Source organism: Rhinatrema bivittatum, chromosome 4 (assembly GCF_901001135.1).
Source record: "Rhinatrema bivittatum chromosome 4, aRhiBiv1.1, whole genome shotgun sequence".
Classification (NCBI taxonomy): Eukaryota; Metazoa; Chordata; class Amphibia; order Gymnophiona; family Rhinatrematidae; genus Rhinatrema; species Rhinatrema bivittatum.
This window is the reverse complement of record NC_042618.1, coordinates 344,617,602-344,639,707: the sequence shown is the minus strand read 5'-3', so window position 1 is coordinate 344,639,707 and position 22,106 is coordinate 344,617,602. Positions and strand designations below refer to the sequence as shown.

The 22,106-nt window shown below is 47.0% G+C and overlaps 1 protein-coding gene across 2 annotated transcripts in view; it reads left to right on the top strand.

The window, feature by feature from the left end:
• Window positions 1-22,106, top strand: part of HEATR9 (HEAT repeat containing 9) — a 94,391-nt gene that overhangs the window by 1,174 nt on the left and 71,111 nt on the right. For both annotated transcript variants that reach the window (XM_029600614.1, XM_029600613.1), the window contains exons 2-4: window positions 687-821; window positions 15,095-15,440; window positions 16,463-16,518. In XM_029600614.1, the coding sequence (XP_029456474.1) occupies window positions 687-821; window positions 15,095-15,440; window positions 16,463-16,518 (537 nt within the window). The remainder of the gene's footprint in view (window positions 1-686; window positions 822-15,094; window positions 15,441-16,462; window positions 16,519-22,106) is intronic.

Below are 22,106 nucleotides of genomic sequence, written 5' to 3'. Positions count from 1 at the left end.
TTCGTTCTACCAAGTTGTATTTCTGTTCGCTGTCTCTCTTTCTTTGCAGTGTCATATATTATCTATTTAGCCTTCTTTCATCATTCATTGTAATTTCCTTTCTCAGTTACCTGTAAACCGACATGATGTGTCCTACGAATGTCGGTATATAAAAAGCGTTAAATAAATAATAAATAATAATAATCAGAACGGGAACAACCTTGCCACTTATACACAGTGATATATAATGAACTAGTATCCAAGGGAACCGATGGTTCACTCACTGTAGAACTAGATATTCATAAGTGTTCTCCAAAACTGATTTACTAACCTTTATATTGCCTTGTTTGTTCTATATACTAACATATTTTTAAAACCTACACGCCAAGTGGAAATCACCTTTTTGTTGTGTTAATAAAGAAAAATTTGAAAGAGGAAAAAAATTTTTTAAGTGGTGTTGGTAAGGTTTCATATAACCATGTAGGCATATTATAATCATGAACAAACCAACCACCACCTGTTTTTTTGTGTATGCTATTTAAAAAGTTTTTACTAATTAATAATCAGAACGTGCATTTCTCAATGATAAATCTTGCCAGGCCTAAGGAATTCTAGAGTGGGTATCAGAAAATGTCCGGGGGGGGTTGTAGAAGGTGCATGGTCGGCTGGCTTGGTGTATATTGTATAATGTATCTTTCTGTATGCAGATAGAGCACGTGAAGAAACTGCAGAAGCGGCTGGAATCTGCTCTTCAGTGGCTGAAGGACAACGATAGTGAATGGATTCACCAACGAGCCATAGACCTGGAGCAGGAATGCCGGGGACAGGTGCTGCTCTTGCAGGTAGGAGTTAGAGATGTAAACAATGTGTTTCTCTCCTTATTCAGAGTCCTTTCAGGATCTCCTCCCTTTTCCCCTGCCGCCACCCCCACCAACACCCCCATTCTCAGATCCCACTATAAAATCTGAATTTGCCTCAGAAATGGAACATGGTCTCTGTCTAGTGGATTAGGATCGGGTAGTATATATATGGCATGCCGGTATGAGTGTTAGGAGCAGGGACTGAAGGATGCCAGGCTGCAGTTCAGTTTTAGACAGAAAAGTATAAGTGATGGAGGGCAATAAAGTCCACATCCATAAGTAATCAGTAGGGTACAAAGTAGTAATTTGGCATAAACGCCGACCCTTGTTGATACAAATCTTGGTTGATTGTATAATAAGGATACAATCCTTCTTGTCCTGGACCTATGTGACACAAGCCAAGTCACCTTCAGAAAATCTGTAAATCTCCAACTTGCAAACAGGCCTATTCAGAAAAGATCGCGGGAGAACAGGCGCTCCGTGTTGAGTGCCCACTCTCCAAACGCATGCCCAGCTACCTCCCCTGAATGCACAATCCTATTTTTAAATGAGGGGTTGCGCTAAAAGGAGACTCTAGGGACGATTACATGCCCCTAGCGCCTCATTGGCCCAGGAGTGGTGGCTCTGTCAATGGATTCAGGAAACCGAAGCTCAATTTTATGAGCATCTGTTTTCCGAACCCGCTGACAGTGATTGCTTAGGATAACAGACGCTGGAAAAATTGAACATCTGTTCTCCTAACCGGACCAGATGACACATTTTATTGTATTTTTTTTTAATTTTGTTTTTTACATTTTTTGTTCTTACGATTTAATATCGCTAGGATATTAAGTTGTTGGGTGTACAGAAAAGCAGTATTTTCTGCTTTTCTGTTTACTTTTAAGGGCTGCTCACAAATTAACGCCTACCATAAAATGTGCGGATTGGCCGCACATTTTACTATCAGAATCACGGGTGACTAACTAATAACCTCAACAAAATGCATTTGCATGTGATGAGCACTATTAGTTTTCAGGGGGTTTGGCTGCGCATTTTTGAGGTGCTGAACCCCTTACAGTCTAAGGGGTAATAGACGCACGTCGAAAACACGAGGTCAAACCTGTGCTAAACAGTGCACATGGCCGAGCGCACTTTACAGAATCGGCATGTAAATGTGATGTCAATAGTCCTTTACTATTTATCTGTAGAAGCATCAAACACTAGTACTATAGTGCTATATAAATGTTTAGTAAGTAATGGAAATAGTGCTACAATGATGGAATGTGGGCTTGTTGAAACAAATTCATAATGTGACTATGGAAATGTAACCCCTATCCATTGTACAGTATGCTATATTTATGTTGTATAAATATATACTATATCATATTGGAGGAGTAGCCTAGTAGTTAGAGCAGTAGGCTGCAAACCACGGTAGCCAGAGTTCAAATTATGCTGCTCCTCCTTGTGACATTGGCCAAGGCACTTCACCAACCATTACCTCTCATACATGCTGTGAACCCACTAGGAACAAGGACATACCTACAGTACCTGAACATTTATGAAGAGGCTGAAAATCAAAATATAAAAAGCAATTAAAAAAAAAATATATAGCATTGTGATCCTATGCATGATCCTTCCAAGTTAGACTGGTCTCCTGCAAGGCTTTGAGAGGTCTTGAGTCCATCCATACACTGAGCCTTTGGAACCACACATTGATTTTCTGAAGCTTAAATTCTTCATCTTGTCCTAATAATGTAAAGGGAGTAGTACCCTGCTGAAACTACCAAAAGCTCAATTAGGTAAAAGAATACCCAAAACATTAATAAAAATAGACACGATAAGGCTCTAAGACTGGTAAATGTTTAAATGACCAAGCAAGTTTTAAGACCTATTTCCCTGTACGTACCCGGATCAGTCCAGACCATGGGTTGAGCCTCCTGTCCAGCAGGTGGAGACAGACCAAAACTGAAAGGGTATCCTATATGAGGACAGAGCCTACCCTGTAGCCCTTTAGTATTTGTCTCCAGCAGGTGGAACAGCTCACCCTGTGGTTCTCTGTTGTTTTCTTCTTGTCCCGTTTGGGGATTTTTTCCTTCTGTGTATCTATCATATTATTGGATCAAGCAAGTATTTCTGTGTTATTAATTAAAAAAAAAAGTTTGTGGGTTGTGTGAACTCTGTGGATCCTATTTACAGGAGACAGTCCCTGTCTCCTTACTCTTGCAGGAGCCTAGGGGGGCTTGGCCCCTTGTTTTATATAGCTTAGGCTCCCAATTCCTGGTGGTCCTCGGCTGCAGGGGTGAAAATTGGTGGTGCCAATTTTTACCCCTGTTCAGCTTTTCTCTCTCTCTCCTATATTGTTTTCCCTTCACTGGGATGCATTGAATCTGTAGCTGCTGACAGGGGCCGTTTTTGTCCCTTCTTTGGGCTTTTAAAAAAAAAAGATTCTAAATAAGAGTAGTCTCAGGCAGGATCAGCTCTAGAGAGAGAACTAGGAGCGTGCACAGTTCATTCTGTGCCTCTGCTCCCTCAACCCCAGCAGCTCAGCTCATTATTGCTGCCCCTTCTCCACCTCGGGGCCATACCACGTTCTCCCCTGTGCCTAGCTTGTGGGGATTCCTTGGTCAGACTTTCGCAGGACGGACTCTGCTCTCGCTGATTACCGGGGGGGGGGGGGTTCCTCCGAGTCCCCGATGCCCTCAGGGACCCGGGCCAGGCCTCCAAAACGATTAGCCCCACCGTTCCCAGGCCGTCAAACCGCGGGAACGGTGGCCATTTTGGGCTTTTCTCCATCTTCTTTCTCGGAGCTCCCTAAAGCTCCAGACCCGATTTTTTTTGGTGCTCTCCCCCCCGATTTGAGCCCCGTGCGTTCTTCTCTTCCAGATCCCGTTCCCCCCCCCCCCCGGGGGCGCTAGGACCCGTTTTTCCACTGAATTTGTGCTTTTGCTGCACAAATCCGCAGGAGGAAGCAGCCCCCCCTCCGGCTAAGATCCCTCGGCTCTCTGTTCCTCCCTCCCCTGCGGCTCCTGAAGAGCAGGGGGCGATCCGGGTCCCTCCCCCACCGTCTCCTCAACCGGATCCTCCTGCCCCCCTGCCTACCCAGGATCCGGACAAGGACCCAGACCCGGCTGACACCCCCCTCCCTGGAGGGGGGTAACCCCCGGGACCTTCGTCTCTTCCGCAGGGAGGAATTGGAGCCTCTTCTCCCCTTCATCTCCCAGGAATTGGGGATTGATTGTCCCCCAGTGGACGAGTTTTCGGCAGCAATGTTAGCTTCCTCGGATCTGGTCCCAGCGGGGCTTAGGGCCCTGCCGTGCTCTTTTCCCTTCCATACCATGCACAAATTAATGCTCCTTAGGGAATGGCAGGCCCCCGAGGTCGAGAGGGCCATGGAAAAGCTTTATCCCCTCCCGGAGGAGTGTTTAGAGTTATTGAAAATGCCTAAGGTGAACTCTTCTGTGACAGCGGTCACTAAACATACCACCATTTTATTTATTTATTTATTTATTTATTTATTTATTTAAAGGCTTTTATATACCGACGTTCATGTACTAGTACATATCGCGTCGGTTTACAGAGAACTAAAGTTAGAAATTACTTCGAACATGTGGGTACATATAACAAGGCGAATTTAGTATGAATTATAGATAAACCAAAGAACTTAGTCTTACATCTATTACATGTAATAAGAATTATAGATAAACCAAAAACTTAGAATTACATCAAACTTAGTAAGCATGTGTGATACGTATAACAGGGCGTAAGTAGGGAGAATTATAAAACCAAAATTTAGTATTACATCTAACGTATTAAACACAAATTGTATGAAAAAGTGAGAACATAAGTATATACCTGAAAACAGACGAACAAAAGGGCAAGCCCCGGAGATTTTTTCTAACCCTCGATCATGGTCCGGGAGTAGACTAGCATGGGATAAAGTTAAGAATGAGAAAAGAGCGGTCTGAACAAGTTGAGGTGATGGGGTTATTGAAACCTTTAAGTGAAGGCTTTTGTGAAAAGCCAAGTTTTAAGCTTTTTCTTAAACGTTTGCCTACACGTTTCTAGTTGAAGGTCCGTGGGGAGGGCATTCCAATGAGTGGGACCGGCGGTCGAGAATACACATTTCTTAAGCAATGACTTAGCTGGAGGTGTATAGAGTGTGCCTAAATAACTGGTTCTGATCGGTCTGGCTGATGTGTGATGATGAAGGCGGCAGTTTAGATCTAGCGAGGTTTGGGAGTGAATGGTCTTGTGGGTTATGGTTAGAACTTTGAACAAGATTCTGAATTTAATGGGGAGCCAATGTAGGTTTTTTAGGATAGCTGTGATGTGTTCTCTTCTGCTAGAGTTGGTTAAGATCCTGGCAGCGGAGTTCTGTAACATTTGTAGTGGTTTGGTGGTGTTAGCTGGAAGGCCGATTAGCAGAGAGTTGCAGTAATCAGTTTTTGAGAATAAAATTGTTTGAAGAACTGTTCAAAAGTCCTGAAAGTGGAGGAGAGGTTTCAGCTTTTTTAATATGTGAAGTTTGGGGCGGATTTTCAGAGCCCTGCTCGCGTAAATCCGCCCAAAACCGGGCGGATTTACGCGAGCAGGGCCCTGCGCGCCGGTGAGCCTATTTTACATAGGCTCACCGGCGCGCGCAGAACCCCGGGACTCGCGTAAGTCCCGGGGTTTTCGGAGTGGGCGTGTCGGGAGGCGTGTCGGGGGCGGGGCCGGAGCGCCCTGCGTTGCAGGGGCGTGTCGGCAGCATTTTGGGGGCGGGTACGGGGGCGTGGCCGCGCCCTCCGTACCCGCCCCCAGGTCGCGGCCCGGCGCGCAGGAGGCCCGCTGGCGCGCGGGGATTTACGCCTCCCTCCGGGAGGCGTAAATCCCCCGACAAAGGTAGGATGGGGGTTTAGACAGGGCCGGGCGGGTGGGTTAGGTAGGGGAAGGGAGGGGAAGGTGAGGGGAGGGCAAAGGAAAGTTCCCTTCTAGGCCGCTCCGATTTCGGAGCGGCCTAGGAGGGAACGGGGGTAGGCTGCGCGGCTCGGCGCGCGCAGGCTATACGAAATCGATAGCCTTGCGCGCGCCGATCCAGGATTTTAGCCGATACGCGCGACTACGCGCGTATCTACTAAAATCCAGCGTACTTTTGTTTGCGCCTGGAGCGCAAACAAAAGTAGGCTGTTCGCGCTCGTCTGAAAATCTACCCCTTTATGAAAACATTCTTTTGTTGTATTATTGACAAATTTTTTTAGGTTCAGCCTGTTGTCAATAATTACACCAAGGTCTCTTACGTGTGTGGAGGAGGTCATTAGGGATGTGATGAGGTTGTTGGCAGCCTGCGTGTTGTCATCCTGAGTGATAATCATAAGTTCTGTTTTTGAAGTATTGAGTACTAAGTTAAGGCTGGTGAGGAGTGAGTTTATGGACTGTAGACAATTATTCCAGAAATTAATGGTGCTGGAGATTGATTCTGTAACTGGTATCAGGATCTGGACGTCATCTGCGTAGATGAAGTGCGTGACCTTTACACTTGTGAGAAGCTGACATAGGGGGAGAAGATAGATGTTAAATAGGGTGGGGGAGAGGGAGGATCCTTGAGGGACTCTGAGTGTGGACTTGACCGGGTGAGAATCTTTATTGCATATTCTAACCTTGAAGCTCCTATTGTCAAGGAATGATTTGAACCATTCAAGGGCTGTTCCTAAAATGCCTATGTCTGAGAGCCGATTGATGAGGATGCAGTGCTTCACCGTGTCAAATGCTGCAGATATATCGAGAAGTGCCAGGAGGTAGGGGGTCTTTTTCTCCAGGCCTGTGAGGACGCTGTCAGTCAGCGAGATTAAAAGGGATTCTGTATTGAGGGATTTGCGGAATCCGAATTGGGCTGGTGTAAGAATCTTATGTTCCTCTAGGTATTCCGAGAGTTGTTTGTTAACTATCTTCTCCATAAGTTTGGCAACAAACGGTAGATTAGCGATGGGGCGAAAATTGGCTGGGTCTGCAGGGTTCAGGTTGGGTTTCTTGAGTAGAGGTTTGAGGGTGGCTAGTTTCAGCGAGTCCGGTACTAATCCTTGAGTTAGCGAGCAATTGATGATCTCTGCTAATGGCTTTGCGATGGTGTTTGGGATGGTGAGCAGTAGTTTAGATGGAATGGAGTCCATCGGATGCGTGGAGGGTTTCATCTTTTTGAGAAAAGATTCAATTTCGAGCGAGGAGGTGGGTTCAAAGGATTCTAGGTTTACTTTCTGGCTAAAGGGGGGAGTGTAGTGAGATGAAGGTTCTGTATTTGAGGCTGCCAGTGGAGCTATTAGATTGAGGATTTTGTTTTCGAAAAATTGTGCAATTTCTGTGCATCTGGATTGGGTTTGATCATCAGGGATAACTGAAGAAGTGGGTTTCGTGAGCTCTGAGACATAAGAGAACAGCGCTTTGGCATCGAAGGAAAAGTTGTGAATTTTGCGGGCATAGAAATCTCTTTTTGTGCGAAGGATGATGTTTCTGTAACTGTGCATGAAGGTTTTGTACTCCGTTAGTGTAGCATTGGAGGGTCTCTTTCGCCATGCTTGTTCTTTGTGTCTCAATTCTAGTTTGAGGTTTTTTAGTTCTTGTGTGAACCAAGGTTTTTTGTTTTTACTGGATGGGTCTAGCTCTTTAGTTTTTAAGGGGCATATATTTTCTGCCACCTTGTTTGTGATGTTATGCCATGAAGTGAGGGCTGCATCTGCGTCAGAAAGGTCAAGGTTAGCGAGTTGGGAACGGAGGGATGGGCCAGCAGATTCTCATCCAAGATCGTAAGCTGGAATTACATCTCAAGCGCATTTTTGAAATCCTGGCCTTGGGTGATCGGGCGTCCATCTGCAGCAGTCTCATGCAGCAGGCAAGCCTTAGGTGGGTCCAACAATTACTCAGCACCCAAGACCTCCTGTCTGCAGAGGCAGAGCAGGCTGACAGGTTAGAAGGCGCCATAGCTTATGGGGCGGATGCCCTATACGACTTGTTCCGGGTGCAGGCGAAGGCGATAGCTTCGGTGGTCTCGGCCAGACGGCTCCTCTGGCTTCGACACTGGGCAACTGATTCGTCTTCTAAGGCACAGCTCGGAACTCTCCCTTTTAAAGGTAAGTTGCTTTTTGGTGAGGAGCTGGAGCAGCTCATTAAATCCTTGGGGGAGAACAAGGTTCACAAGTTGCCTGAGGACCGCCCGAAACAGGTTAGATCCTTCTTCCCTACTCGTACCCGCTTCCGGGGCCAACGCCGATATAACCCAAGAGCAAGGGGCGCTTTCTCCAGGGGAAATTCCTCTAGGGCCCAGTGTTGGCCCCAGTCCTTTCGAGGCCATTAGCCCTTTCGAGATGCCGCTACTCACCGTCCTGCGCCCAAGCCCACCTCCCAATGACAATCTGCCGGCCCATCCCCCCGTTCCCAACTTAGGTGGTCGTTTGTCTCTGTTCTTGGAGGAATGGGCCAAAATCACGTCGGACCAGTGGGTCCTCGAACCATAGACAAAGGCTACGACTTAGAGTTTGCTCGCGACATCCAGGACCTGTACATGGCTTCTCCGTGCGGCCACCAGAAGCGGGCTGCGGTGACTCAGACTCTTACCAGACTCCAGAGGCTGGGGGCCATCCGCCCGGTTCTGGTGGCAGAGCATGGCGCCGGCCAATACATCTACTTCGTGGTCCCGAAAAAGGATGACTCCTTTTGTCCCATCCTGGATCTCAAGAGGGTCACCCGGGCCCTCTTGGTGCACCATTTCCGGATGGAAACCCTTTGGGCGGTGATAGCGGCGGTCCATCCCGGGGAATTTTTGGCCTCACTCAATCTGACAGAGGCCTACCTTCATATACCGATCTGTCCCGAACATCAGAGATTTCTCCGGTTCCACATCTTGGGTCAACACTTCCAGTTCAGGGCCCTGCCCTTCGGTCTCACCACGGCACCGCGCACATTTACCAAGGTGATGGTGGTGGTGGCGGCAGCCCTTCGGAAAGACGGTGTTCTGGTCCACCCGTACTTGGACGATTGGCTAATCCAGGCTAACTCGGAGACCCTATGCCGCCAGGCGGTGGACCGCGTACTTACTCTTCTGTCGTCCCTAGGTTGGATAATCAATTTTTCCAAGAGCAATCTCCATCCGACCCAGGTCTTGGAGTTCCTGGGGGCTCGCTTCGATACCCGTGTCGGCAAGGTTTTTCTACTGAACTCGAGAGCTTTCAAGTTGATGGATCAGGTCCAGAGCTTCCTCTCCATGCCTCTCCCCACGGAGTGGGATTATCTGCAGGTCCTGGGGACCATGGTTTCCACGATCGATCTGTTTCCCTGGGCATTTGCACATATGCGGCCGTTACAGAGAGCTTTGCTGGCCCGTTGGCAGCTGGTATCGGAACAGTTTCAGAGGCAGCTCCCCCGCTTTCCACCTCTACCATCAACGAATTACAATGGTGGCTTTCTCTCAAGCACCTCCTCTGTGGAATGTCCCTTTGGACCCTGCAGTGAATGGTAGTCACGACGGATGCCAGCCTGTCCGGTTGGGGAGCGGTTTGCCAGTCTCAGACCACACAAGGGAACTGGTCCCCGACCCAGTCTCGCTGCCACATCAACCGCCTGGAGACCCGGGTGGTTCGTCTAGCACTCAAGGAATTTCTCCCACTACTTCGGCGACGGGCGGTCCGGGTGCTCTCGGACAATTCTACCACTGTGGCGTACATCAATCGCCAAGGGGGCACCCAGGAGTCGACTGGTGGCCCTCGAGGCAAGTTGCCTTCTCGCGTGGGCGGAGCGGCACCTGGACTGCCTCGCGGCTTCTCACATAACGGGCAATGAGAATGTGCAAGCCGACTTCTTGAGTCGTCAGCATCTGGATCCAGGCGAGTGGGAGTTGTCCAACGCCATGGCTCTAATCATCGACAGGTGGGGTCCCCCACACCTGGACTTGATGGCAACTCTGAACAACGCCAAGGCTCCCTGGTTCAGCCGCTGGCGGGAACACTGCTCAGAAGGGGTGGATGCCCTGGCCCTTCCGTGGCAGCGCGACGTTCTGCTGTACGTATTTCCTCCGAGCCCCCTCATAGGGATAGTGCTCAGACGGATAGAGCTTCACAGCAGTCCGGTCATTTTCGTAGCTCCTGAGTGGCCCCGCAGACCGTGGTTCACGGACCTGGTCAACCGGGCGGCGGACGGTCCCCTTCGCCTCGGCCTTCTTCAATACCTTCTCCATCAAGGTCCCGTATTTTTCGACCAGGCGGATCGCTTCTGTCTTGCGGCTTGGCTTTTGAACGGCGAAGGCTAAGGCGGAAGGGATATGCTGAGGACGTCATCTCCACTATTTTGCGGGCCCACAAAACTTCTACTTCCCTCGCTTATGTCCAGATCTGGAAGGTTTTTGAGCTGGCCTGCGTGGAAGCGGGCGTTACGGCACGTTCGGCCCCAGTCTCGCTAGTCCTCTCGTTCCTCCAGCAGGGCCTCTCTAAGGGTCTTTCCTTTGGCTCCCTCCGTGTTCAGGTGTCTGCCCTCGGTTCTCTCTTGGGAAGCCTCGATGGCTACTTGGTTGCATCTCATCCGGATATTGCCCGTTTTCTCAAATGGGTCAAACATTTGAAGCCACCGTTGCGTCCTACTTGTCCCTTGTGGAGTTTGAATTTGGTCCTTCGTGCACTCTGTCAAGCTCCGTTTGAGCCCCTTCGCCGTTCCACCCTCAAGGATTTGATGCTCAAGATGGTATTTCTGGTTTCTATTTGTTCCGCCAGACGGGTGTCTGAGATCCAAGCGTTGTCTTGCCGTGAGCCCTTCTTACGTCTCTCGGATTCCGGGGTCTCTTTTAAGATGGTCCCGTCATTCTTACCGAAGGTTGTGTCTTCCTTTCATGTCAATCAGTCGGTGGAGCTACCCGCGTTCTCTCCTGCGGACATTGCAAACCCTGGCGGGGATGATCTCCGCCGTCTGGATGTGAAACACGTGCTTATGCGTTATCTTGAGGTGACTAATGACTTTCGAGTCTCGGATCATCTTTTTGTCTTATGGAGTGGCCCCAACTGGGGCAAACAAGCCTCCAAGACTACGATATCTCGCTGGTTGAAGGAAGCAATCTCGTCGGCTTACATCTGTCAGGGACGTCCGATCCCAGAGGGCCTTAAGGCTCATTCCTTGCGTTCTCAGGCGGCTTCCTGGGCGGAGAGCCAGTCGGTCTCCCCGCAGGAGATATGCAGGGCAGCTACTTGGAAGTCTCTGCATACTTTTGCTCGACATTACCACCTTGATGTTCAGGCGCCAGTTTTTGGTTCCTTTGGGCGGCAGGTGCTTCGAGCAGGCCTGTCAAGGTCCCACCTTGTCTAGGGAAGCTTTGGTACATCCCATGGTCTGGACTGATTCGGGTACGTACAGGGAAAGGAAAATTAGTTCTTACCTGTTAATTTTCGTTCCTGTAGTACCACGGATCAGTCCAGACGCCCTTCCCTTTCTATCTTCCTGTCCACTCAAAGATCCTTATACTATTCCTTTAATGATGTATCCTACATTGTTCTTCTCTGTTCTATGTGTTCCTTCATAGGAGGCACCGGAAGCATCCATGTGATGATTGTGGGCGTTCATGCAAGTGTCCATGCACGGAGTTCATTCACTGTTTTCTATTGTTCAACATTTTCAGAGTTCTCTAGTTGTTTGCTTGAGTTCTTCTGTTACTTGCTTGTTCCAAGGTGTTTTTCTTCTCTGCTTTGACAATGGTTATACTGAAGGGCTACAGGGTAGGCTCTGTCCTCATATAGGATACCCTTTCAGTTTTGGTCTGTCTCCACCTGCTGGACAGGAGGCTCAACCCATGGTCTCGACTGATCTGTGGTACTACAGGAACGAAAATTAACAGGTAAGAACTAATTTTCCTTTAAGTTACTTCTTTGCCTAAGGAAGGGACATCTCCACAAACCCCCACACCCCACACATTTCTCAGCATTATTTTTGATAGCTCTACCTGATTGCTTTGTTATTTTTCTTTTAATGTATTTTCTTTATCAAATTTGTTTTTCGCCAATACACTTAAATGCATTAGTAAAACAAAATATATTATTGTTATCATGATTTGTATAATGCATACCAGATGTATGCAGCACTGTACAGAGACAGTCCATGTTCCTTGGAGTTTACAATCTAGTCAAGACAGACAGGACACAAAACGAAAAACAAATAGGCTTATCATTGGTAGTAAAAGGTGAGTTACATTCAAGTACAGTAGATATTTCTCTGTCCTCGGAGGGCTTATAATTTTAGGGGGTCATTTCTAAGCTGCGTTAGGCATTTACCACACATAAAATGCCTTAATGCAGCAATACTGCACGGTATTTTAAATACCATGTTATGTTTGCCTCAATAACACAAGAATGGTAATGAGTTGCTTTGCATGCACCCTGACAAAGTAGTCCCCACCCCCAAGTAGAAAGCCACCCTGGGGGCTAGAAACACGGTCTCACTCCTCTGCCATCCCTCGAGACAGCCCCAGTGCACAAATAGAAAAAATGTTTTAAAAAGGTGAAAGAGTAACACGTAGGCCCTCCCTCCCAAACCCCCACCCCTTTTCTCAAAATCCTTCCCTCCAAGCTTTCTGATCCCCCCAACCCTAGCCTATCCCCAATGCTCCCCACCCCCGCTTGCCATACCTTTAGATCCCTGGCCTGTGTTCTTATGCTGTATAGGGTCACGTAGGCTGGCCAGCGCCATTTTGTCAGTGACAATGCCAAGGCTGGAGCTTAGGGGACATTCCAAACTCCAGGGATGTAAAGGTACGGCAAGAGGATGGTCGAGGGATGGGCTAGGGAGAGGGATCAGAGGCCAAGTAGGGTCAAAGAACTGGGGGAGGGGGAATTTGTAAAGAGGGGGCTGGATTTGGGAGGAAGAGAAGAGGCCTGCACTATTATTCTTTCACCTTATTTTTTATTATTTGTACTCTAAAACAGCCTCAAGGGGCGGGACGGGGGGAGCTCTCCAGAACCTTGGGGAGGGAGGCACTTTATCAAACCTTTCGGGCCCTTTGACAAGATAGCGGCCCGAGAGTTTGATAAAGTGCCCTCAAGGGAGCAGCTAAGCTGCGGTATTTTACTACCAGGGAAAATACCACAGGGTTTAGTAAGCTGAGGTACTGAGTACGTATATAAATAGAATTACAACTCACACAGGGAAGTAAAACTCCTACCCTAGAAAAGCCCTGGCTGAAATATCAATTCTCAGTGGAGCCTAATAAGAAGAATACACCGGCACACTACATGTTGTCAAAGTGCTCTGTATGTGCATATGCAGATACTCACAGATGAAGAAAGGTGTGCATTTGTCCTATTCTTTTAGAACAGTTGTGGCTATTCTGGAAAAACAGGCGCCCTGCTTTCATTGAAGACTGAGGTGACCCCCCTTCCCTTCCTTTCCTTTGCCTATTTTCCCCACTCATCTTCATCCATCTTTTTGCCTGCTTCCCCCCATAGGACCACACTTAAAGAGTTCTGAAGCTGCATCAGCCATTTCCTAATCAATATTCTTTCCTCAGCTGCATGAAAAGATTGCTCTGCAGATTTAAAAATAGTTCTGTCTGTTTCAGCAGCAGTAAAGCACTGCTGGAAGGAACTTGGGTTTAGGATATGTATTGGATGTGGTGTGATCTGAACTCTTCCCCCCCCCCCCCCCCCTTCCAGGGAAGAGCTGTCCTTTGAAATGAAATAGGAAATATCAACATTTTCTGTGTCATTTTTCTTTCAAAATTTTGTTCATTGTTCTTTTGTCTCATTTTGAAGCCTGCCACTGCTGCCATTTAAAAAATTCCCCCGGATCCCTCCTCAAAGCCTGTCCCCCTGCCCCTGGCCTCAGAACTCCTCCAACCTCCACTCAGCCCAGTTCTGATCCCGCCCTCGATGGGTCAGAACTGTAGATGTGGATTCTGACATACGATGGCAGCCATTTTGAACGTTCAGAGCTGCAGGGCAGGAGTGAGAGGCCAGGGGAGTGGAAGGAGGGGGCTTTCATTTAAGCATGTTCTGTGAGCGGAGGAAGACCCAGTTTCCTTTCATTTTGTTATTTTTATTTGTTTGGGGGTTTTCGTTTATTTTTGTTTGTTGGTTTCATTTTGAATAAAAGAAACAAGCAGAAATAAACAGGATAAAAAAACAAAACGGAAAGTTTTCAGTTGCAACCCCCCCGCCCATGTTATCATGTTTCCTATCTGGGAATCTTATTTCACAACCAACAGCAGGTTGAAGCAACTTTTAATTGATTCCAGTACAAGATGGCAATAATTGAAGATCTGACTGGATTAATGGATTTTTTTTTTTTTTTACACTAAATTGTCACTGTAGAATTTCAATGCACTGTTGATACACTTTATTCAGTAGACTGACTACAACTTCCCCTGCATACAAATATTTTAGGAGTTTTTAATATGTTCATTTTCATTCAATGACTAGTTTTGTTTTTTTTTTATAATGTTTGGGATCTGGTAAAACAATGACTTTAAATTTCATTTTTTAGGCTTATGTTTGCGATGTTAATTTTGTAAGATGGCATTAGTATTAAAAACAAGGAGGTCCATATTTACAGGGGTTTGTCCAGCTACGTTTGGGCTTAAGCAGACAAACCCTGAGTTTTGAATTTCCTGTCCCATCAAATGGATTATCATTACCTGGCTGAAACTTACCTAGATTAAAAATGTGGTGGTGCAGGGCTTAACTATAGCCAGTTCACACTGATACTTAGCGCTATCCAGGTACGGTTATCCTGGAAAGCCTGGTCATGCCAGAGAGCTGAACAAGAGTTATCTGGATAACTTCATCTGGGTAACTTTGACTTTAGCTGGATATGTTCAGTGGCTATGTTCCGCTGAATATCCGAGTAAAGTTACCTGGAAAACTTACCTGGATAACTTTTGCACTCCCTGGCTTATTCAAAGTATTTTTTCTTTAACTGGATTGCCATTTATGTTACAACATTTTGGGACTGACATGAAACTAAAGATATTTATTGTGTTGAACTTATTATTTAGTTTTTTTTTATTATTTAGTTTGTAAAGTCCATATAATAAATCAATTCCCTTTCTATGTAAATTAGAATCTTATTTCAGAAGGAAAGTTGTACAGTATCTCTCCGTTTAATAATATAATCATAACGTAAACTATAATAGCACACACCCCCACCCTTCCAACCTACACCCCTCCATCCCTCAGTCACAGCTCCTGCAGATAAGTAAGTTAAAAGTATCCCTGTACGTTGCAAGGGGGGAGGTACCCCAGGAAGCATACTTATGTGCCATGCATGATCTCTGCTAATAGGTGACCGGGAAAATCCATGAAAAGATTCAGAAGTGCCAAGAGAGCCTGCTGAGGGCTGGCAAGGCTGCCAGAAGTGTGCCTACGCTTCAGAAAAGGCTTGGCGAGCTGGAAAATGACTTGGATCATGTCTTGTCTCAAGGCAAAATATACAAGAGTCTTAGTGAGGAAAGCACCTGCTCAAAGCTAAGCACAGATGAAGGGGCATCAACACTCAGTGGAACCAGGCTAAGCAGCTCCGTATCACAGCATCCATACTGGAGGAGCCTAAGAGGGTCTGCATACCAAAAGGAAGAGAAACAAAACTTTTTGAGACAGCCCAAGGAGCTTGGAGCCCAGATAGGAAGAGGTAAAGTCATCACTTAGGTTACCTAGAGTTTTGTTTTCTCAGTGTTTGCTGTGTCCTTTATTGGGCCTATTGGCTTCATAGCGGTATACTGTAAGTCTTGCGAACGGGCACAGGTATGAGTCCATGACTGTACTCTGCATGTCTGAATTCTTACTATTTGGATGTTTTGTGATAATGCCATACAATAGAGCCATAGTCTTGTAAAAAGACACTTATGCCACTTTGTAGTGCCTGGCCTAGAGAGGGGCATGTGTCTGGCATGATGACTGTACTGTATGATACGGCATTTGTTTTGCCCTGGCCACAGCTGGATTTAGTCATAGGCAACAAAGGTATGCCCCTAAGATGCCAAATCCTGAAGGCACCCAAAAACTTAGATTCCCCTTACTCCTCTCTGATGTCTAGGGGGACATCTCCTTACCTGAATCTTTTGCCAATGGGTGCCATAATTTCAAATCTGGCCCTGGCCAACATTAATACACATTTATTTATTTATTATTTTTATATACCAACATTTGATCTCAATTGAGATATCACATTGGTTTACATTCAGATACTGTAGGTATTTCTCTATTCCCAGAGGGCTTACAATCTTAAGTTTTTGTACCTGAGGCAATGGAGGGTAAAGTGATTTGCCCAAGGTCACAAGGAGCAACAGCGGGACATGAACCCTGGTCTCCTGGTTCATAGTCCACTGCTCTAACCACTAGGCTATTCCTCCTCCCCCATGTTTGGGACCGGACAGGTTCCTCTTCTCTCTCTCTCTTTTTTTCATCCCCGTTAATCTATGTAGGTTTACCATCAGGGTCACCATGTGAGGTGGCTGCCAGCTCTGTATCCTCCTGATTGTATGAGGTGATGTAACAATCATTTTTCCCTCTTCTTTATGCACCCACGTTTTCCACTGGGGAGGGTAGGGCCAGGGAGGGCAGATGGTGAAGGAAACATGACACTGAAAGTGAGAAGAATGGGAGGCACCTTACCTGGTACTCCTGATACCAGTGTCTCTGTATTTACTCTAGATGATAAGCAAGTATGGGAAGATGAACTCCAGTGGCAGAGACTTTCCTCCCACCAGGTAATGTCCTTGATGCTCTTACTGCAACTCCTCTGAACCATAGTAATGGGGACCCATTTCCTTTTACAATCAATAGTTGGAGGCGCATGTTCACCTTGTTATCACCAGCAGTGTACAGCTACCCTCATACTGTATGACATCTGAAGAAGGGTCCTCCTGGTCTGGAAAGCTCGGGCACAAGTCTTCTTAGGATCATTCTTCTGTTGACCCAATAAATGGTATTGCAACCTGCAAAAAGTTTTGCTCTGTTATCATGAAAGGTTCTGGCAGGCGTCAGCACCTCATATGCCCTGTCAGACTTTTTTTTTTTTTTTTTTTAACTGAAGGACTATTGGAAGGGTCAACATTAGATGCAGAATATAGAATGAGAGAGATGCCCCAGGTAGGGGATACATTGCCAGGATTAATAGGACTTGAACTAAAAACCCTAGACAGCAGAGGCCTGGAAGCTGCAGATTAGCTACAGAGGTGGGGAAAGACCAGGGAACATTTACCCTCCAGTTGCCAAATAATTAGATACGTCCTCAGAAGATTTCATTGATTCAGCACAGGCCACGCACTGATTGGTAAGAATATATAAGGAGAGCAACAGAGGCGCACCTTTGCCGGCACAACAGACTCCTGGGATACACATCTTTCGGAACCTCTGCTCGTCTGGCCTTGTTTTTGCCCTACATTCAGCTCTGCAGTCCATTGCAGTGTTACTGCTCCGCATCTAGTCCTGAAGTCCTGCTCCAGTGTTCCTGCTCTGCATCCAGCCCTGATGTCCTGCTCTGGTGTTCCTGATCCCTCTCCTGGTTTCCTGATCCTGAGACTATGTTACAGCTGCATGCCGGATGCCTCCCAAGCTAGATCTGGTTCTATCAGTCTTGACTCAGCTTTCATCCAGCCATCCTGGTGATTATACCTTCCATATTTGTATTACCGTTGTGGTCAACATTCTTCCAGCCATCCAGGATCTTCAATTACACCTCTTCCTAACAAACCATTCACTAGCAACCACACTTTCTTAGCATTCAGACAGGTTACTACTCCACACCAGTGGGTTATGCACCTCTACCAGTAATTGGAGACAAAGCAAAACTGACATCATGGTATATATACCCCTGCACTGACATCAGCCCGCCATTATTCTGTCTCCAGCAGATGGTGGACGTGCATCTCCCTACTGGGGATTGCTTAAAAAAAATGTAGAAGGAGAAAGAAGAAGGAAATTAATTCACACCGCTCTCCTGTGGTGATACCTTATGGTCCCTCCCTCAGTCAAGTTTTCCTGAGATGATATCTGCAGATCCCTCCCTCAGTAGAGTGCCTCGGTCCGGTAGCTGGTTTTCTGGTGTGAACTTAGCTGTAGAGAGACAAACAGCTTAGAGGCTAGTGGGTGCAGGAAGCCGAGCGCAACGGTGAAGGCCTTTGCCCTCTCTCCCTGCATCTAGAGACCAACTCTATACTTGGCTGGGACAGAATGAGCTCAGGTAAAGAGTAAATATACAAAAAGAAGAAAAAGAAGGGGAGTTAATTTTAGGGATTCCATTCCCCTTCTGGTCTCTGAGCTCAGCGCACCGATCCGACATCCGTTTCCATCTCCAGGGGAGCTTGGGGAGTCATGGCAGCTTGGGTTGAGCAGCGTTTTTGGCTGAGTTCTGCTCTCAGGCTTCGCTTAGACGCCGCGTGGTAGGTCGTGGCGGCGTTCACGCGCTTTGCTATGCACAAGTCTGCCGCGAAACTGCCTGACATCGGTTAGCGTTTGCACACCCAGGTGTGCGCTCAGATGGGCACCTACCTGGACTGCGTATTGGGCGCCTACATTTTGGGCATCCGTAGAGTGTGTTTATTGGACAGAGCTTGTTTTTTGAGCACTCTGTCTAGGCTTGCTTGTGTGGGCGCACAGTTGGGAGCACAATTGTTAGAAGCTTTTGGGAGCGTGCTGCTAGCAGATTTTAACCCATGGCACCAGTAGCAGAAAAGCCTATGCGCTTTACCCTTTGCGCTGCTTGCCATATTCGGGCATCTCAGCCTGGCATCCCCTCTAACTTGTGTCAGCGCTGCTTGGAGGCTCAGGAAAACTTGTCTCCAACTGATTTTGCTGAGCCTGGCCCTTCCCAGAATGATGCGGGAATGGCACCGTAGGGGGAACTGCCAGAGGTTTCACCTGGTTTTGGGGCTCCCCTATCTGGTTCGTCAGCAGGGGAAGGCAACTCAGTGGGCGCAGGACCGACGTCCCCTGGTTTTGGTATGTATCTTTCTGCCTTTTCTTGGGTGAGATTTTTTCAAGGGCTGCAGTCCTTTCTTCAGGTGCCTTCAGCTACCCCGGCCAAACCTAATAGTTCAGGATTGCAGGCTGCAGATCCCCGCATGCCAGGTGCTGCGGGTAAGCATCAGAGTATATCTGGACCTGCTACGGGTTACCCTGATAGGGACCCAGATGGCACGGATGTTAAAGGCAATCCTTACTCCCTGGAGGATGGGGAAATTCCTCTGGGGTTTGTTTATTTATTTATTTATTTATTTATTTATTTATGCAATTCTTATATACCGTTGTTCAGAACACAAGGTTCTATCTTTACGATTTACATAGTACAAGCTAATAAATAACAGAAACAAAATAATTACAATAAAAACTTCAATAAAATAAAATAAAATAATAAGATAGTTAAAGTCAACTATAATATAAAAATAAAATAAAATTAAGAAAGTTTAAGAAAGATAAAAAGGTAAAAGTTGTCTAATAAATTGCAGACTTATAAGTCATCCTGAGGGTTGATTCCAAATGCTTGTTGAAAGCACCAGGTTTTCAGGTCTTCCTTGAATCTCTTTAGATTTTCTTGCATTCGTAGTTCTAATGGTAAGTTATTCCAAAGCTTTGGCCCTGCGACAGATATGGCTCTTTCCCTCACTTCACTTAAATGCGCCGATTTAACTGTGGGAACCGATAATAATCCCTTGTTGGCTGACCTCAGTTCTCGTTGGGGTACATGTACGGTAATTTGATGGTCATATTCAGCCAATCTGTTTGGAGCCGTATAGAACAATGTTGCGTTTATTTCATAGAGATGAGTTACCGACTCTGATCTCCCAGACATTGAAGATATGGGTGCTGATTCCATATCTAAGACAAAGAAAAATCCCATTTTAATTTCTTTGCATAAAGCATCATGTTTGTTCCCCATTATGGAGACTATTCAAGAATTGATCAGTCTTGAATGGGGCACCCCAGAAGCTAATTTTAAAAGGGGATGAGCCTTGGAAGCACTGTACCCCCTGGATCCAGTGGCGAGAGAGCAGTTGCATTTTCTGAAAGTGGATGTACTGATGTTTGCCATTATCAAGCGGACGACTATCTCTGTAGAAGGGGTAGCGGCATTGAAGGATGTGCAGGATAGCAGAATTGAGACTATCCTTAAGCAGGCCTTTGAGGCAATGGCAATGAATTTGCAGATAGCCCCTTGCTGCTCCCTGGTGGCTCGCACTTGCTTGCTTCTTTCTCAGGAAATCGATGAATCTGGTTTGAATTCCAGGGCAGCGATGGAACCGGCAGCTGCCTTTTTGGCAGATGCTGGCTGCGACCCGGTCCGCACTTCAGCCAGAGGGGTGGCTTTGATGATGGCAGCCAGATGTCAGCTATGGCTGAGGAATTGGTCAGCTGATACAATTTCAAAGTGTAATCTTACGAAATTTCCCTTTAAAGGATCACTCTTGTTTGTGAGTGAGTTGGAAAAAATGGCCAATAAGTGGGGTGAGTCTCAGATTCCTCGGTTACCAGAGGATAAAAAGCAGGCACCATGCTCGTCTGGCATGAGAGGTCATGCTTGGGGTTTAAAACGCTTTCAACCCTATAGAGGAACGGCTTCTCAGATGGCTCGACCTTTTGGTAGGTCTCAATCCTTTCATCCCAAGCAGCCCAGTTGAGGTGCAGGCTTGAGCGGTGATGCCTCCCGATCCCCTCAATAAAGGTGTGCCAACCCACCCCCAGGAACAGGAGATAGGAGTCGCCTCTCTCTTTTTTATTGGAGGTGGGTTGAGATCATGTCAGACCAGTAAGTTCTGGAGGTGATAAGAGATGGTTATGCTTTGGAGTTTCTCCGCGTTCCTTGGGATGTTTTCATGGTGTCTCCCTGCAGCTCTCCACAGAAGAGACAAGCAGTGGACTGTATGTAGTTAAGGCTCCGTAGCCTGCGGGCCGTGATCCCAGTGCCCATGTCACAACTAAATACGGGCTGATATTCCATTTATTTCATTGTTCCCAAGAAGGAGGGTTCCTTTCGCCCCATCCTGGATCTCAAGGGAATCATCCATCATTTGGAAGTGACTCATTTCTGCATGGAAACCTTACGCTTGGTGATAATGGCAGCACAGTCGGGGAAGTTTATTACGCCTTTGGATTTGTTAGAGGCATACCTGCATAATCTCATCTGGCCAGAGCATCAACAGTTTCTGTGTTTCGCTGTTTTGGGGCGACATTATCAGTTTTGAGCGCTATCCTTTGGCTTGGCCACCACACCCAGAACCTTCTCCAAGATCATGGTAGTGGTAGCGGCATTGTTGAAAAAGGATGGTATTCTGGTCCACCCATACTTAGGTGATTGTCTAATTCAGGCCAAGAGTATGAAAGAGAGCCTTCATGTCTCGTGCAAGGTGATCTTCTTGCTACAGAAACTAGGTTGGGTGGTGAACTTGGCCAAGAGCAATCTGCAGCCATCCCAGATACTGGAGTATCTCGGTGTTCTTTTCAACACGAAGCAAGGCAGGGTGTTCCTACCTAGAACCACCTTCAGAAACTGATGACACAGATGTGGCTATTGACAGAAACAATATGCCCAGCAGTGCGGTCTTACCTACAGGTGCTCAGGTTGATGGCAGCCACCCTAGAGGTAGTTCCATGGGCAAGGGCACATATGCATCCTCTTCAGCACACACTGCTTGCATGTCTGAGTCCACAGTGTCAGGACTACTCGATATGGCTTCACTTACTAGTGAAGATCAGCATCCATCTGAGTGGTGTTTGCAAGCAGAACATCTAAGGAAGGGCATTCCCCCTCGAATACCAGACTGGCCAGTACTCAAGAAGGATGCGAGCCTCTAGGGTTGGGAGGCTCACTGTCAGGAGTTGACAGTGCAGGGGCATTGGAGCACAGAAGAGTCTCTCTGGAGCATCAATCGGGTGGAAGCCCATGTCATTCGGATGGCATGCTTGTGATTTGTGGACCACTTGCTGGGTCGAGCGGTCTCAATAATGTCAGACAATGCGACAACAGTAGCTTACACTAATTGCTAGGGAGGAATCAAGTGCCAGCAAGTGTTGCAGGAAATAGCCCAACTCATGGAATGGGCAGAAGTACATCTTCAAGATATCTCAGCCTCACACATTGTAAGAAAAGACAATGTAAGAGCCAACTTTCTCAGCAGACAAGAGTCTGGATCCCAGAGAATGGGAATTGTCAAATGAAGCATTCCAGCTCATAGTGGGCTGCTGGGGCCTCCCATTTCTAGACTTGCTGGTGACATCTCACAATCCGAAGGTTCCTTGCTTCTTCAGTTGCAGGAGAAATCTGAAGTCTTTGAGCATCAATGCCCTCATGCAGGAGGGA